The 13,536-nt window shown below is 39.2% G+C and overlaps 1 protein-coding gene and 1 long non-coding RNA gene across 2 annotated transcripts in view; one reads left to right on the top strand and one right to left on the bottom strand.

Moving 5' to 3' along the window:
* The first annotated feature begins 5,543 nt into the window (after positions 1–5,543).
* Positions 5,544–5,813, top strand: LOC124282314. The gene is made up of 2 exons (XR_006900125.1): positions 5,544–5,647; positions 5,678–5,813. It is a non-coding gene; the product is annotated as an uncharacterized LOC124282314 (long non-coding RNA).
* Positions 5,814–5,885: 72 nt separating this feature from the next.
* LOC124282313 overlaps positions 5,886–13,536 on the bottom strand; it is a 39,198-nt gene continuing 31,547 nt past the window's right edge. The window contains exons 11-15 of the mRNA XM_046718276.1: positions 13,028–13,356; positions 12,090–12,190; positions 10,902–11,079; positions 7,367–7,547; positions 5,886–6,813 (exon numbers count right to left, since the gene is read on the bottom strand). Of these exons, the coding sequence (XP_046574232.1) occupies positions 7,473–7,547; positions 10,902–11,079; positions 12,090–12,190; positions 13,028–13,356 (683 nt within the window). The 3' untranslated portion in view covers positions 5,886–6,813; positions 7,367–7,472. The remainder of the gene's footprint in view (positions 6,814–7,366; positions 7,548–10,901; positions 11,080–12,089; positions 12,191–13,027; positions 13,357–13,536) is intronic.

Raw genomic sequence — 13,536 nt, 5'->3', positions numbered from 1 at the left:
AGAAGGCATGGGGAGGGTGGGGGAATACAAATTTCTTCTCTCATGATTACTCTTTTAAGATTGAAAATAATTCTTCTTTTCTGAAGTCGCCTCTCACAAGCATGGGTTGTTGAAGACCCATTTTAATCCCTCTCTTCAGGGGTAGAAAAAATACTACTTGTAGATTTCTATAGCATGTAGTGTCATGACTTCAGTAACCATACTCAAACATGTTGCTGTATGGTTCTAATGACCTGACAATAGTTTGGATAAACTGGAAATTGTATTGTATTACATTGTGAAAATTTGTGTACAAACGAAGTCTGTTAGTCATACACAAAATGAAGTTCCGACCTGTTAGTCATACACAAAATGAAGTTCCGACCTGTTAGTCATACACAAAATGAAGTTCCGACCTGTTAGTCATACACAAAATGAAGTTCCGACCTGTTAGTCATACACAAAATATTAAATTCCGAAAGCAAGTTGCAACTTATAGAATTAGTTACTGAAATAAATATTCTAGTGAATCAAATAAGTATTGTAGTTGTGACTGGTGTTAACGTATTTGTGAGATGCTAACAAACTATCGATCACAAGCATTATAACTGAAGGTCCGAACCCCCGTTCAAGGGATCATCGCAAGGGACGCAACTCTGCGCGTGGAACTGTGTTTTGACAAGGCCATTTTGCGATTGGTTGTTAAGAATGCATGGGATGTTGACAGAACAAGTCTTGTACAGAAGCCATGGTTCCTACGGATATTCTCTCGACATACAAGAATTACAATCTTAACATTGGACTGTTAAATGCCAGATCTATAAAGACATGTGAACCTTTAAATGACAAAGCACGAACAATTCATGATCTTATTGTGGATAGTAAATTAAATGTTCTGGCAATTACAGAAACCTGGTTAAAAAGTGATGAAACTGATGCCTTGCCAATTAACAAACTTGTTCAAGATGGATACAAACTTACTCACGTACCCCGATCTAACAGGCGAGGTGGCGGCGCGGGTGTTGTGTATGAGGATAGATTAAAAATGCGTCGTCTGACTGATGTTAGACACTTTGATTCATTCTGAGTTTCTACCGATTCAGTTCGTTACTGAAAATCAGTGTGTAAATGTTATTGTGCTTTACAGGCCACCAAATTCTGGAAACATATTCTTTGATGATTTCTCGGCACTTTTGGATACACTGAACACAGTTAATGGAAAACTGTTAGTGTGTGGGGATTTCAATTTTCACATTGACAATCCTGAAGATGCTAACGCAAAACGTCTGCTCTATATCCTGGATACCCATGGTCTCATACAAGTTGTCAGTGAACCAACCCTTTCTAGGGGCCATATTCTGGATCTAGTGATCGTCCGTGAGCAGGAACTGGACATAAAACACATGACCTTTGATCACTCAGTCAAGTCGGACCACACATGTATTATCTTTACTGTGAACATCAGAGTCAAGAAAAGATCGAGGAATGTTGTCACGTACCGGAAATGGAAAAACGTTGACATTAAGTCTCTCGGTGAAGATATATCAACAGCATGTGTCAGTTACCAAGGCATGTCTGTTTCTGACGCTGTGGACATGTGGACAAAATTGACCATCCACAAACAGATGCATAGTGAACAGTGTAATGCATTAGCATCACTGATTGAGGCTGCAAAATCAGACTTCTATAAAGATGCCATTAATACAGCTACTGGACAGAAGGAAGTGTTCAGAATTGCCAACAGCTTGTTGTTTAAACGGAACTCTCTTGTTCTCCCATCTCACACATCTATTGATGAACTGGCTAATCGGTTTTCGGGCTTCTTCACTGACAAGATCAACATCATACGCCAATCCTTCAAATATCACCATGATGCCGCGAAAGTTCCAGTAATCACGAACTCCCTCCTTTGTCCTCGTTTAGATCTGTGACGGAAGATGAAATGTCCAAACTTGTCTCCAAATGTCCAGCGAAATCATGTTTGCTTGACCCATTACCAACGTGGCTCCTGAAACAAACCATTCAATCTCTTCTTCCTATCTCTACGTATATCACCAACAGTTCGCTAAGCCAAGGTGTAATGCCTGATCAACTGAAGACTGCAATTATCACTCCCTCATAAAGAAGAAGAATCTCGATCACGAATTGTTAAAACACTACAGACCAATATCCAATTTGACATTCATTTCTAAGCTGATTGAGCGTATTGTTGCTTCTCAATTCAGAGACCATATGAGCAGAAACAGCTTCTATGAAGAGTGCCAATCTGCCTACCGATCCTTCCACAGCACGGAAACTGCGTTGCTGAAGGTTCAGAACGACATCCTAAGAGGAATAGACACCGATGGAGCGGTCATTCTTGTATTGCTGAATCTCTCAGCTGCTTTTGACACTGTTGACCATTCTGTGTTACTCTCTACCCTTGAAAACAGGTTCAGTGTCAAAGATCTTGCATTAAGGTGGTTTTTGTCTCCTACTTAACAGACCGGAGGCAGGCAGTTGTCATCCAGGGTGAAAGGTCAGAGGCAACGTACTTGAAGTTTGAGTGCCTCAGGGCTCCGTTGTAGGCCCCCTACTTTTCACATGCTACACATCTTCCCTCGGTGATATTGTAAGGTCCTACAACTTAAGTATGCACCTCTATGCTGATGACACGCAAGTCTACTCTATCCTTCAAGCCATCTGACGCATCTTCAACCAAGTTCTCCTTTTTTAAGAGAAGAAGAATGTGTTGATTGTATCAAGAGTTGTATGTCATCGAAATATCTTAAATTAAATGATGATAAAACTGAGCTCATTGTGTTCCACCCTCTTCGACTTCAGAAAAAGCTTCTGCTTCCAGTTTTGCATCGGTGAATCTGCAATAAAAATGCGGCCACACGTTCGCAATCTTGGTGTAATCTTTGACTCTGCCCTCAGCATGGAACCCCATGTTCGCAATGTCTGTCGCCAATGTTATTTCCATCTGCGCAACATTGGTTTGATCCGTCGATACTTGGATGTGAAATCTGCACAAGCTCTAGTTCAAGCATATATAACATCCCGCTTGGATTATTGTAACTCTTTGCAGTCTGGTGTGCCAAAACAAGTCCTCTACAGGCTACAGAAGGCACAACATTCAGCCGCATCGATTGATCTGTCAAATTAAAAGGACTGAACACATCTCTCCTGCCCTCAAAACCCTACATTGGCTTCCAATTCGCTTCAGAATCGACTACAAAATCCTGCTCCCTTGTTTTCAAGTGTCTAAACGGTCTAGCTCCAAAATACCTCTCGGATCTCCTTACACCATATCACCCAACTAGATCACTCCGCTCAAGATAATATCCATGTGTTGCGATCATACCTTAGAACTGTCTTCCCATGATCTCAATGTGTCTACAATATGGCTGAAATACTGACAGTGTGGCTTAAAATCTTAACTCGCTCCCAATTTGTCAAGATGGTTGCAAGGGATGAATTGTTCCCTTCTTCAGTAAGAGCATTACCGAGTTCCGCCGGAAGTACAGGACGTGGTAAAACAGCAATCTGCAGCTCCTTCTACGTTTTAATAAAGTTGAAATCTGGTGAACCGAGTGGCCACTGCAAGAGGAATATGCTCTGCTGCTGTAACTAGACATCAACGGGCACGGCATGAAGTTGCTACTTCACTCGCGCCTGACTTCACCCTTGGAGACGGTAATCCACAATCACATACGGTCGCACCAGCAACTCAAGAACAAATCCAGATTGCCTTGCCTGTAACACACATCTACCATTATTGTTTGAGGACATGGGGACTGGTTCTACAGCTCTACTGATACCAGCTGGAATCATGGCCTCGGTATCCTCAATTTTTTTCCCTGTTTATGCCACACACCATCTGAGAATTCCAATGCCAGTGATGACATGTATTGGTATGTCATGGGGGTCTACGTCTTTCAGTCAACAGGACAGGGAGCAGAATTTGGTGTTCATTCTGGTAGCACAGACTGGACATTCAATGTTTGTGGTTATTGGAGTTAGAAATCAGTGGCACTGTTATACCCAGTGATAGTGACATTACACCTAATGATCTACACCATGATGCAGTCGGACAAACGAACACTATTCATGCTGTCATCATTTTGTCAAAAGTGAAATAGCTCATACAGTCATGCAAAATTGAGTCACGAAATCAAACATTACAGGACAATTTTATCTGTTTATAGTTTTAATATATTGGTACAGTTTTAATCTCTTACCAAATGCACTCTATGCTCTGAATGTCATATCTAGGTGGCACCTTTGAGGTGGGAAATAACTATAATGGATAGGTTAATGTAAGTAAACTGTCAGAAGAAAGCACAAATCCAATGATGTTATTGCTAATATATCAAGTCTTATAATGCGATATCGTTTTTTGACTGGCCATCTGGCATCCCGAAGGGTTGGGTGGAGTTTGGACCTTATCAACAAAAATACAGCAAACTACATCTATAAGAAACATGTATATAATGAACTAACTGATATGAAGAACAGTTTTGGACCTGGCCACTTGTATCAAATGCATAGAATTACGGTTATAAGAAAATAAACCATGTGGTATCTTTGACTTCCTTATAACCTTAGTTTACTGACCTTGTTCCAAATAAATAAATGGGTTGAAGCAAGAGGTGCATGACAAAATTCCATTGTTGCAAGGTGTTTTAAGTTCTTTTTACAACACCGCAACACACACTCAGATCCCTATACTGTCACATGCTTGTGGGTGGTGGACAGTCATGGCTGTAGATGCCCTTTATACACAGCTGGGCAAGTTTTAACATATACAGCATATACTAAAATTTCAAGTTATAAGCTGAACAGAAACCAACTAAAGAAACAAGAGACATAAATATATCCCAAACAAAATATTGAAAATAATTTGAAATATGTATAACAAAAACAGGTAACAAAACAAATAACAAAGACATATATTGTAGCATTCAGTACAAAATATATAACCACTATTAAAGACATCAACTTCCTCGTATATTGTATGCTAGGACTTGCATTGCTAGATGGGTTCATTACTTACATGATTTACAGTACGTCTATGAATAACTAGCAAGTCCACAAGGGATACATAACCTACATCAATTCCATCCATGCAAATATAATGCCTGGCAAGGGAAACTATACACCTGACAACTGCGTCCACAAATAAACTGACAAAGGTTATCAAAACCAAGCTAGGCCGAAACAGTGATCAAAACACTGAAAACCTAAGGCCTAAAATTTAACTATACCAATATCAAACATATCCTCATTAAATAACCATTTTAATACTTTTTCATTTTTAGCCAACATCAAAAATGGGTGAATATATTACTTAGCCCAGCAGTTTATACTGTATGTCTAAGCATCTAACATTTTGACCAATAAAGAAAATGTAACACATGCATCTCTTCTGGTAAGCATATTTGAATAAATACAAAATAAAAACCTACAACTATTGTCTGTGCTGATGTTTGTAAAACAAGAATAACAATAACAATTTTCTCATGACCCTCATAATTTCCCAAACCCCACCCCTTCCCATCCACAATCTCCATCCAGTCCCTTATTTTTTATATTAATATATTTTATCAAACTTCAACAAACTCTGACAGTCTCACAACTGACCTCCCATGATGACAATGACAGTACACACCCAGTACACACACTTGTATTTGCTGTAAGACACACACACTTTTAGCACACTCACCACACACACCAGTACATGCCTGTCAGTACCACAAACACTTGTATTTGCTGTAAGAAGTCCCTTCAATTATTGCATACAAGTATTCACACATGAATATTCAATACATGTATTCATGTTTGTGCCAAGTTAATAAAAAAAACATGCTGAAAATGAAAAATTGTATCCATATTCAGTTAACCAGGCTCATCTAAAAACATAGATAACAGTAAATAATATACATTAGGAGATGCTGTGTGAACCGTTTGAACCACAGTAAATGCAGCATCATGCAGCTCTATGACAATACCCCCCTATACAACACAAATGTCTAAAATGTAAAAACATTTTCTAATTGTCTTAATTACACAAAGAGATATAGTGTAGTTAAAAATAACAACAAAATTAAAGCTACAATGATTAAGACTGAATGAAGCTGACGCTCTCTATTTTACCAATACTTGGGCTTTGTTGGCTCTGACATGGAATCAAAGTCACAATCACAATCACAATTACAGCTTAACACATGTTACTCCTGTGGTCATCATGATCAGTTTTTGCCACATTGTTTGGCCCAGTTATATTAAACTATGAGAACTAACATCGTTTCAGCACAGATCAGTGGATCCTTATAGCTAAGGGAAGCAACTCTTCAATGCAAATAGTGGCAGTTTGGACCACAAGATCACCACAAGGCCACCAATGAGCTATCACAGAAAATGTTACACATATACATATAGACATTACACTAGGAAATATTATATATATCATAACACCAATAAAAATTATAATGGACTTTACAATAACTTGTCAAATAAAATTAAAATAGTAACAGCCTTTATATATCATAATATCACATTTTCTTTATAACAAATTTGGTGCTATACATTATGATAAAACATTATCACAGGTTCTCTATCCATGTTCTCTGTGCAGGTGAGCTTCTACAGCACTATTGGCATCATGTAAACACTCGGACATCTTTATCAGGAGATGACACATGTCCGGGACTTCTTTTCCTTCGTCACTTCCTGTTCCTGTGCCCCTTCCGGCTCCCCCTGTGGCTCCCCTGGGGCTCCCCTTGAGGCTCCCCTTGAGGCTCCCCTTCATCCTGCTTGCACTGATGATGGTACTTCAGCATTTGCTGCTCTCTGGAACAGTCATGAAGAGTGAGTGAGAGTGTTGGGTTTTACGCCATTTTTAGCAATATCACAGTGAGAGACACCAGGAATTGGCTTCACACATATTACCCATTTGGGGAATCAAACCATGGCCTTCGACGTGATGAACAATCACTTTAAGCACTGGGCTACAGCACCACTCCAACAACAATCATGAAAAGTGAGTGAGTGAATATGGTTTTACGCCGCTTTTAGCAACATTCCAGCAATATCACGGCAGGGGGACACCAGAAATGGGCTTCACACATTGTACCCATATCAACCAAATATACCACTTTTTGGTGACCAATGACAAACCTTAATCAGGATAAACTGGGATTCAAACCCATGATCACTGGTTCCTGACACTCCTAAGGGAGACAACTCCTTATTGATAAAGAAGAGTCACTGACAACTATTGACAGACACTCTTTGAAGACTACATCACATTTGGTTCTTTGATTTCTTCACCTTACAAGCTTCCTTCCCAGAGAACAAGCTGTTAGTATTTCTGCTACAATGATAATAATGAGTTACAAATCACCTTTCTGCTCTGGACAATCCTCGGTCTGTTTCCATTTCACTCTCATCTCCGGAATATCTCTCTGATCGAGCTGTTCCAGCATCTTCTCCTGATTGGGCAGTGTTGTTCAACTGCTGAGTCTCACCAGAGTCTTGAGGTCTGATAGTCTCATACACTGTAGATTCACTTCGGCTTGTCCCCGCTTGATTAGTGAAATGTTTGAAATTAGATTCATGTATACACATCATATAACTAGCAGTGATCAGCATATATCCAAACCTATTTATTGACATAGAACAAGTGTTGCAAAGAAGTTACTCAAATTGTTTAAGTGAGTGAGTGAGTTTAGTTTTACGCCATACTCAGCAATATTCCAGCTATATGGCGGAGGTCTGTAAATAATCGAGTCTGGACCAGACAATCCAGTGATCAACAGCAGCAGCATCGCTCTGTGTAACTGGGAACCGATGACATGTGTCAACCAAGTCAGCAAGCCTGACCACCCGATCCCGTTAGTCGCCTCTTACAACAAACATAGGTTACTGAAGATCAATATTCTAACCAGGATCTTCACGGGTCAAATTGTTTAGGTGTATAGATATAACTATCAGTGATATTAAACATGTCCAAACTCATTCATGTAAATAAAACAGGTGATGCAAGGAAGTTACTCAAATCGTTTAGTTTTCTGATCAGAAAACTTGTTTGCTACAAATTAGAGAAGTTTGTATTCTATATAATCTAGTCACACTCTTCAGCTAAACAGAATATGACAGTTAAAAAGGTTATTTTGTTTCAAAGAAACCCATTGCCATGGTTATAGAATATGTATTTCTTGAAATATTATCATTGGAAGTGCTCACAATCAAATACTGGTGATGGTAAGATGCACAAAAGTGAGTACTTTTCCTGAATCATCAAACATTTTAGGACTCAAATGATGTGAATTGTTATGAATTAAGGTTTAATGTTTTCTATGAATAAATAATTGCATCGTCTCAAGGAAGAAAGTTCTACAAATATATGCTCTGTTTTCAATCAATTGCCCATTGGAACATACATTTAATTTTCACTTCAAGTCATTTTCAGCATTCCCAGTTTTAACACTGCTAGCACTGATTCACTCAACACAAGCTAGCAGCACCTCAAGATCTGGAGGTTGACAGACTCAGTGGCACTGATCTACGAATTGGTCCTATTCTTGCAAATGTATGTGATATTGCTCAATTACTTCAAAGCTGTGTTACCAATCTAAATTCCTTATCAATAATAATAATGTCTGCACCGTCTATATCTCCTGGGTCACATTTAAGTAAACCATCACCCCCCTATCTACCCACATGTTATTCTCCATCTTGAATTATCTGCCCTTGATTTTCATTCACATTCTACCAACCAATCAAACATAAGGTAAGGAAAAAGGTAATCAGTAAAAGAAGATAAAAAGAAGAAATCCTTTCAATCAGAAGGATTTTTTCAGGTTTCTCTTGTCCATCAATCTTTAAATGTTGAATATCTCGTCTCATTAATACCAAAATAAATGGGATTGACTACAATGTTGTTGATACCAGCAAACCAACATTGTTTGAAAATAACATTCTGATTGGTCGATTAGATCAGGAGATTACAAAACTGATGAGAATGGATCCCGGGGTTAAACCATTAGCCAGCCCTGTAGATATACAGCATGTATTGTCTCATGACTGTCGATAAACCAACTCATTCATTTTTTCACAGACCTTAAGTCGTCTTGTCCAATATTATTTAAATATGAGCAGTTACTTCTCTTCACTCTTGTTCCAAAACTTCTTTTCATTGTGTTCATACATGACATTACTGTGCAGTAATATTAACTTCTTAGAGTCAGCTTTCATCCTCCCCTACAAAGTTGGAACATATCAGGCTAATATAAGTCCAACGATAGGCCCAATATTACAGGTTTCATGAAAATTGGAAGAGCTTATCCAAATTATTGACTACAAGCAAAATAGACCATAAGTTCATAAATTCAACACTTGGTTAATGGGCCCAAGCACTACCGTGGGTGTCTGGTTTTGTCTGTAACAGGGTCTCAGAAATAAAATATTAATTACAAAGAATGATAAAATATGAAATCAAGCTGTCACATGAATACACAAAACCTTTTAAAAGTGTTACATTTGGGATTAAACAGAAAAGTACAAATTGTAGAACACTTTGGAGTGAGTCCCATATGGTCCATATGAACCAAAAAAGTACAAGAATCTGTACTTTACTGATAAAGTTGTAACATGTTTGTTAGCAATGGCAACATGTATAAATACTCTTTCACATCTTTTTTTTTCACATTAGAGACTAAATTAGCAGTATAAATACATCACACTCAACTCATTACAAGTATTTGAGCTGGTACAGATACAGGGTGAGTCAGTGTCTCTGATACACTGCAACTGAGGGCTAGGTGTACAGATACAGGGTAAGTCAGTATCTCTGATACACTGCAACTGAGGGCTAGGTGTAGAGATACAGGGTGAGTCAGTGTCTCTGATACACTGCAACTGAGGGCTAGGTGTACAGATACAGATCAGTGTCTCTTATACACTGCAACTGAGTCAGTGTCTCTGATACACTGCAACTGAGGGCTAGGTGTAGAGATAGGGTGAGTCAGTGTCTCTGATACACTGCAACTGAGGGCTAGGTGTAGAGATAGGCTGAGTCAGTGTCTCTGATACACTGCAACTGAGGGCTAGGTGTAGAGATAGGGTGGGTCAATAGATCAACCTGAATATCAAGAGCATTGCTGGAGATGGTTCAACCAATCATTAACATCAGAACAACCAAGATGAATCTTTATACTTGTTTTGAATTTGTGAAGAAGACATTTTTCTTAACTGCTGAGCTAAAGAAACCATAAAATTGAAACCTGCATTCGACCAAAAATTACTAATGCAATGCCATCAATTGTGTACGATAGACAACATGTTGTCATAGACATATTGCAGGTGGACCAAGATAATACAGTGTATCATTAGCTGAACCAATAATTAAACCCCTGTTAGGCGTCACACTTCCCATCCTCCTCCTGTACACAATGTCATCATGAGTAACTTCAATAAATATAAACAAACATTTAGCATTTACTTACTCATAGTCTCTCTGTATCTGCAATATTGTTATAAAAAGTCTTAAAAGAAGGGCATCATTTTAATATCTGAACACTAAGACAGTCATCATATGAAATGCACCTGGTGGAGTAAGACCTCATTATTAGTAAAATGCTACTTATTGGAATTGAAATTTACAAATATGTCAAAATTAGTAATATTGCAACTACTTCTAAAAACAACTTAATTGCAAACTGTTAGGGTATAATCGAAGGATGATTATTTAAGCTAAGCTACCACTATCAATGCCACTGTCGTCTACAACGAACCTCCAAACCTCTCAGACGCTGGAACACCAGTTTTCCTGGGATCACACACAGCTTTATCAGCCTCACTTTCATCTGAACTGTGGAAGAAGTTAGGTCCTCGACGCATTTTATTCTGGAACTCAGCAATAGAGTTGGCCATCTCACCTTGTCGAAATTCAGCGCAGAAGTGCCAAAGTCAATATCTGCATAATGTCCCGTGGACTCCCGTAGTCTGTCATCTTTGTACAATGAGTTCTCTCTCATGTTCTGAGCCACTGGTGTCTCATACGTGTTGCTAGGGGAGACAGGTGGCGATTGAGTTGGGACAGGCGGAGGTCCGCTCCTTGTGGTCACAAAATATTCACATGATTATAGTGAAAAAAAGAGTAGAGATGGGGTAGCCTAGTGGTTAAAGTGTTCGCTCATCACACCAAAGAATAGGGTTCGATTCCAAACATGGGTAAAATGTGTAAAGCCCATTTCCGGTGTTCCCGCCATGATATTGCTAGAATATTGCTAAAAAAACTCACTTACTCACATAGCTAAGAATGAGAACTAAAACGTATAGAATTATCACAAAAATGCCCCATGTTATCAGAATCTCCGGGCCATAGTAAATGTACAGTTGACCTGCATGACCATAAGTCTGCATTCCCTAATGATGGGTTGCTATCTGTTTGACTTATGTGAAAACCCTGGCATCACAGTCTTTTGTGATGTCATGATGTTTAATGTTGCATGACACTGCTATTTGTAAATCAGTTACCTAATTGTCATGATTTTAATACAGCAACTATACTATCCAGATGTTAGCTGTATTTAACATTGTGGGATTAGCTCCTTATAGTACATTGTTAGATTTCACCTATAACAACAATGGGGTGGTGGGGTAGCCTAGAGGTTAAAGTGTTCGCTCATCACGCCGAAGACACGGGTTCGTTTCCCCACATGGGTACAATGTTGAAACCCTTTTATCGTGTCCCCGCCGTGATATTGCTGGAATATTGCTAAAAGCGGCATAAAACCATACTCACTCGCTCACTATAGAAATTATGGTTGCTGATAGTTGAACAGTTTGTCAGAAGTCATCATGGGGCAGCTAAGGCCCTCACATCATGACATGAACATTCGCTAGCTGGTCTTAACACTATCGTTAAATGTGCATTTAAAACACAATGTTGCTAGATGATTGAACACAATTCAGGAAACAATTTCCTGATACCAGCCAGACTTTAGTCAAATTAATGTATACTTTGGATGAAAACATGTCACCAAATGAAGATTTGTTTCTGCACCTACATGCCCTCTATTCCGGATCCATGATGTACGTCATCCAACAGAACAAGGACTTACGGTATGTCTGTCTCCTCGTGGCTTGATTCTCTCTCAGAATCTGAATCTGAATCTTCTGTATCCTCCAACTCCGACTCTTGGCTGTCATCACTGCGTGGCAGCTGGAAACAGTTACAATACTGAGAAGTTTACTGTCTACATACACATGATAAGTATCGTGCATTGGCAACACCCCATCAAGCAATGACATCACATAGGACAATGTGTCCACAATGGGAAGTCAACCAGAACACCCCTTCAGATAATGGGAAGAGCACACTGACAGTACAGCATCACCCAAAATTGTATCTTAATTTGAATGTCTTGATTCCTACATCCTTCTATAATTTTGACTTCATCAACCAATGATACCCCATATTGGGGGAGTATTTTTTGTTAACATTTTTCTGATTGATTTAGATCAACATGAGTATGCAGAAATACAACAATGCCAAACAACTCTCCACTCAAGTTCCACTCAAGCACCACCACAAGACATCGCACACCACATGCCATTCTAAAACTGCCAAGCATCTTAGCTTGTACCTCTTGTCAAAATATCAGATGCCTCCTATGACAGAACGTCACAACAACCAATAGCATGACCTGATAATATTGAATGGTTCCAATCATTGAAATTGAACCTGCCATACAAAGACATCTGAAAACTACAACAGATTTCCTTGAACGAGAAAGCAAAATCCAAAATCCTAAATGCTGCAGCCTTGGTGCTATTACAAACTCCACTATGTCTGCACGGAAGTCAAAGCATTTGTTTCTATTTACACACATACATACTAACATTTGTATAGCGCCGATATCCAGCTCAGCTCAGCTGCTCAAAGGCGCTTTTGTTTTTCCCTCGTTCCCTGGATGTCAATCTCAACGGCACATCGTATTGTCAATCTCAACTCCCTGGGGAGCATACAACTATTTGGTAAACAGATGTTCACACTCACCTTTTCATGGTGGACATCGACCTTGACCTGTTCTCTATGGTTCACTTGTTGGTTGTCATCATCATCTGAACTGTCCACAGTTGGTTTCCTAAACCTCAGACTCTTGGTGTGCGACAAACCGTATTCCTCTCTCTTCATAGCTGTTTTGAGTGCACTTTCTGGCCTACTGGAAGAGGGACGTCCCTTTTCTTCCACTTTCTTCTCTGCCTCCTGATCTTCCTCATCATCTACTTCTTCATCTCTTTCTTCCTCTTCTTTGTCAGCGTGGCGATGTCCATTTACTTGGGGCACCCTGGGTGTTCTAGGTGTCTCAGTTTCATCAGGTGTATCTGCATCATCATGCAAGAGATTATAGTCAAACCATCACCATCTCAGATGGCTGGGCAAAGTAATCAAGTGAGACTCATAAAAACTTTGCAGAATATGTGTTGTATAAATGAAGTCAGATGGAAACTTATGTCGAACACAATGCAAACTTTTACTGTCAAACAACAGTGCTATAAGAGTCT

Source organism: Haliotis rubra, unplaced genomic scaffold (assembly GCF_003918875.1).
Source record: "Haliotis rubra isolate DU_JTF1 unplaced genomic scaffold, ASM391887v1 Scf298, whole genome shotgun sequence".
NCBI classification, from domain to species: domain Eukaryota; kingdom Metazoa; phylum Mollusca; class Gastropoda; order Lepetellida; family Haliotidae; genus Haliotis; species Haliotis rubra.
Note: the sequence above shows the minus strand (reverse complement) of the source record. Positions and strands in the feature narration are given on the sequence as shown.